The sequence below is a fragment of the Opisthorchis viverrini genome (genome assembly GCF_000715545.1).
Source record: "Opisthorchis viverrini unplaced genomic scaffold opera_v5_246, whole genome shotgun sequence".
Taxonomy (NCBI): domain Eukaryota; kingdom Metazoa; phylum Platyhelminthes; class Trematoda; order Opisthorchiida; family Opisthorchiidae; genus Opisthorchis; species Opisthorchis viverrini.
In genome coordinates, this window is record NW_008751902.1 from 735,639 (window position 1) to 741,093 (window position 5,455).

General features: G+C 41.7%; 1 protein-coding gene across 1 annotated transcript in view; it reads left to right on the forward strand.

The window, feature by feature from the left end:
* T265_14709 (hypothetical protein) overlaps window positions 1-5,455 on the forward strand; it is a gene marked incomplete at both ends in the record, with an annotated part of 9,306 nt that extends 3,851 nt beyond the window's left edge. Inside the window, 2 exons of the mRNA XM_009174880.1 lie at window positions 2,708-2,817; window positions 5,275-5,455. Coding sequence (XP_009173144.1) covers window positions 2,708-2,817; window positions 5,275-5,455 — 291 coding nt within the window. The remainder of the gene's footprint in view (window positions 1-2,707; window positions 2,818-5,274) is intronic.

Here is a 5,455-nt window from a genome sequence, read left to right on the forward strand (position 1 = left end):
GGTACATTTAACCGCTAAATCATGAATTCCGATGGAGGAGCCCTTCAGACAAGCCCTTGAGGAAGTATTCACAGCGCTATAAACTTGAACGGCGTAAGTGCAACAATGTCAGCCGTTAACTTTCTTAAATACTTGTCGGTATAACAAACCAAAGTTTTCTAACCGATGCAAGGGTTTTTGGTAAAAGCTTAACAGGTTTCAGACAAGATGGTCACTTGGATTTGGACTTGACTTTACTGTAGGAATCACTGTTCTGCCTTTATTTAGTTCAGTGTCAACGAAGCAGTTTTTGAAACCTTGCCAGTGACCTTTCAATCAATGCATAGCGTAAAATATGACTGCTTTATTGCTAGATGATTCAGCAATTAGTATGTACATTTGCAATAGGCAGAGTCAGAGGGCACAAAATACGCGACTGTATTCTAGAGATTAGATCTCTTGAGTTGAGGCCGATGGGTGGATAAACCCAAAGCGGTATAGCCTTTGTAAGTCTCTCTAGAGCTGGAAAAAAAGTGAAATCGGGAANCGAAACCTTTGACATTACGCAAGCTGCAATGCTGAACGTTAACATCTCTATTTCTATCCAAGAGCGCCGAAGGATAAATATCTGGTAATGAAAAAGTTAAACTATACTTATATAATGATGATGTTCCGCAACACACCTCGTGATTCGCTGTCCGCTGGTGCAAAAATAGGGAAAACAAACTGGCCAATCCGAACAAAGGTGTACTGGAAAGATTTGAGTTGTGAATGTCTGCTCCACTGAGTAATAAGAACGATCTTCTGGACTCATTATAGGGTCTAACAATGGTCTGCAAGTGATCTGTTAAGAGTGTGCTAAGAAAATATTTCGCCAGTTTGAGAATATGTTGTCAAAGAAACGATTGAATTCAACGCGTTGAGACTTATCGGTTGTGGTGAAGACTAAGCTTCACCAAACGTCAATAGTATGTTGAAAAAACAGGGTTTCCGAAGTCTGTTCAACAGCACAGAATCTCCTGAAATATTTTGTTTCATTGTACACGATAAAAAGTATGAACCACTAAGCTGGTGTATCAGCACCGATCAGCTGACTTCCGGTTTCAACGTGCACGCGGTCAACCTTAACATCGCTCAGCAAGCCTCATTCGGGCTGGTGGCCCTAATGGAATCGAATGAAACGGATTACTTCTCTTTTCGGCTAATAGTCTGCAAACCAGACATCTTCACTTAAAACTAATACGATCATTTGAAAGTGGTGACAGGAGTCGATTATTCAATGAATCAAAATATCCCATTCTGCTTGATTAGTGGAGTTCGGACAGAATATTTGCTCAAAAATTGGCTGAAAACTACTCAACAGGCCATGAAAGGTTTCGCTCTTTTTAGGGATCAACAGATTGGGGCAGTGCCCTGGTTTCCGTCAGCCAGTCTGAATACAGTCCACGAAATGCACTCATCTGAACATTAACATGGTATCCTATAAAATTACGGAATGGTGTGAATCAGCGTTTATAATTGTTATCCCACTAGTGTGACAAGCGTTCGATGATTTAAGGAAGACTATGGTGTTGTCTGGTGTGAAGGGGCAAATATTGGCGAACTGGATCAAAATATTTAAAAATGAATCTCAATCCTTAACTGCTCGAAAACACTCGCTGAATGATGAGAAGGTAAATGCATCGTTCAGCCTAATATAAAATGATACCAAAACTATCTTGACATTATGCCCGTGACCAGGAACAGCATATGAAAATGAGATGGCTTCTCACCACCTCCGAATAAAAAGCATAAGTTCTCCAAGCTATCTGAACAAAAGACCGTACAGGAGACCTATTTTACTTCTCAACAAGCCGGATTGTTGAGAACACCTTTCTGGAAACTAGCAAAAGTGAGGATTTGTATGTTCTTGATATGCTATTGCTTTATAGTGTTATTAGCTTACATATCGCATGGAGGACCATCTACAAACTAACGCTGCAATCAGTGTAGGCTGGAAATTATTATCAACTTGTTTCCAAAGTTTTAACAAGCTGGTCATTGAATGCGAAAATGTTCTGTGTATCGAGGCTTGTGGGAAAAGAGTATGGAGGAAAATGTTCTACTTTTTGCTCTCTCGTGTACGTAGTTCCAAATCTCTGGCAATTAATCCAATAAAAGTTGAGGGTATTTGTATGTTAAACGATATTTTCTGCACTTTCAGGTATTTGAAGGACGCTCAAAGTGCAAAGAAACACTATATTATCAAGTTCAGGAAAATTCGATTGTCTGCTGTGATCGAATTCATTTGTAAACTTGATATTAGTGCGAACTGAAGTGCGACTGTTTAACATTTAGTTTGGGCTTAAGTTACCCGTAACAAAAATATTTCGGTGAGCCTGCCTGATGTTGTTCCCACGTAGCCGACAAGAAGACTTGTACTGAGACCAAACCTCTGAAGGCATGAAACGATCAAAAGAGAGCATGTCTGTGTTGCTGTGTTGCTTTGCATTTGGTTACCGCTCCCGACTTCACAAATACAAGGACCAAACTGTTTCACTGGTGTGAGTACAGTCAGGCTGAGTGTAGCAGGAATAGTTCACTGTGTAAAACCGCACCGCCGGAGACGGTTGGCTGCAACCAGACAGAAGGAAAATAGTGCTTAGGTTCAGTTGTTAAGAGCTACTGTACCGTGACGATTGAAATAATCTGTCCGGAGCAAAAATATGTAGAATTTTGTTTTAGTTAGGGCCTCAATACAGTGATAAGACTCGATGGCCGGGCTACCGAGCGTTGCAATATATCACACATTTTGGCTCAACAACTTACAAGACGCCGCACCGGCATATGCTGTCTGAGGTAAGAGTTGCTCGAAATAATCAAATACTATGCAAAACAAAGCAAAGTGGAGACGAAGATGCATGTTTAGGAAATCTACAAATATGTTTATCCCACATGGAGCATACTTTTTGTGAGACTTTCAGATTTTAATAATGCTACTTTTCACTTGAGGAGCTGATTTCACTGGAAGCAAAATATTCTCCATTTTCCGGACGTGTTCATTCCTCTGGGGAAATAACGTGCTCGTTGAAAACGCAAGCGCAATTTGCCACAAACATGCCCTGGACTGAGTTAGCCGGGTGATTCTACTAAATTGTTACAAGGATGGGTTTTCTGCCAAGTTGAGTGCGCCTGAACCCCCCAGGCCATACCCGTGATGACGACACCAGAAGGTACGTATTTATTCACCCAAGGTCCGCATTGCATGGCAACATGCGCTATTCTTAATTATTAAAGGGTTATTTGCAAACAAACTCTGTGACCTTGGCTGCAACCAACACTTTGATCAACTTAACCCTCTAAGACAAGGTGCAAATCCGGGTCTAGAATATGGTTGTGCATTCTTTCCGCTATTGTTCAGCGAAATATGCTGGGTACACGACACAGTGAAGTTGTAATATAATATATGAGCGCCTCTCTTGTCGGAACATCACTCAGCGGGTCAGTCAAAAGCCTAATCGCGTACTAACATCAGTCACCTCCGAATTCCGAGCATCCACTAAGCAGTTAGTGTCGATCCAACGGCTCTGGTTGACCACAGCCGAAACAGTCACAATACGATCCCGAAACCCCGTACTGCGTTGTTAAAAACGACTCGTACAACATGGCGTCTCCCTTGTTTATGTGGCAAGAATCGCTGAACCAAATTAATCAGAAGCTCTCTAGACTGCAGCACAGGATTCACTTAGTTGCGACTTGCGGTCTGCTGAAAACCACTCACCATTCCGCTTATACCTAATTTTATGCAACATGGTGCAGCTACTGAATGACCAGTGTCTGTTGAGTGGTTTACTGGCCTCTGATTTGTACTTTTCAAGGAACTGAGTTGTGGCATGTCGTGCTTGGACTTATGGCATTCGCCTTGAATAGATTAAATGTCAAGTGCAGCGTTGTACGGATCCAACACCTTCAGTTATCAAGCGAGTGTTTTCCGTCCTGGGTAACCATCACTAATGTTCTGCTTACTGGGAAGAAAGCTTTGGCGCATCCGTCCGAGTTCGCCCGCTGAGTTTTCTGTTCCGGTAGCCTGTCAACCGACAAGTACGCCGGAATATGTTCCCCATTCACTTTATACCGAATATCTGGTCACCCAACTCTACAAGTAGCATACATTTCTGTATTTTGACTGCTCGGCGAAGTGGGAGCAGTTTATTTCCCTCACTCTGTTTCTCAATGCGTGATGAATTTTTTTATTTCAGTGATTAAATTGCGTACCAACACTCACTGACCCCGTTTGGAGTCCTCATCAAGATCAAGCAGTGGTATGACAACCAACGGATGTCTTGTTAGTTTTCCCAAGCCCCATGTAGAGAAGCCATCTGTGCCCAAAGAAGGTAGTTTGTTAGGTCTATATCGTATCGTTAAGTGAACTGTGTGCAGATTAATGACAAGAAGAGAAGTGAGTTGATGCAACTTATCAACCATTCTGACCGTTGAATGCGTTGGGCCAGTGTAAGCGCATGCGAACTATATGTGAGACCTGAAGAGATGGATAGACTTGTTACTGTGAACACGCTAGGTTCAGACGGTTATGAACACAGTGTCGCTTTTTTAGTAAGACCAGAACTGGGAAAACAGTCTTTGACAATGCCAATAGAAATATCCTGTCCATATATTTATCGACAGTATAGGACTAACGGATAACACCAAAAACAAAAAAAATAGTAACCTGAATATTGAAAACTTACAAATACTGGCTATAGAAGGTCAGTCAGGAGTCTGTCTTTAAAATGTGGGATATGCAATTCCTCCCGGATCATTGGCATTCCCTTCTTGGTGAGAAATTTAAACAAGTGGGTGGCAGTAAATTAAAATAAGCTCAAACAAGGTGAACGTGGATGTAGCTGTCATGATAAGTTTTGTAGGAGTGAATGGATACGTAAACATGAAGCACACAAACCTAGCCTCAGACTTCAAGCCAAACAAAGTCGCGAATTACTCAATCAATTTTGTAGAACGGTCTTATTGTGCTGAGAATGTTCTCTGTAATTGATGTGATCATCGTTTTTCAAAATTTCTGCACCATGTCTGCAACAGGTACTTTTTCAAATCTATCAGTCGGTTTTTGTCCCCTTTTGAAACAGAAAGGATGATGATTCAATAACAACGGTGAATTGTTGTTATAATCCATACTAGTTGGAGGGTAGTGAATTAGACAACCTTGTGTCAGTGTAGCACCTGTCCTCTCCCGGCACACCTCGGTCACTATCGAACAGCGAGTAGACTCTCACAAGATTACTAAAAACTCTTCGACAGCCCACGACCGGTTTCGCCCTTCTTGGGTCTCATCAGTTTGACAGTCCCTGAGTTTCCGTCAACCCCATGTTCCACTTCAACCCAAAATGCACTGTTTTCGAGAAATACACTCATTTGCAAATCCATTTGGTTTTCACGAGAGACTCAACTGAATCTCTCGTTTATGATATTCAGCAACCTT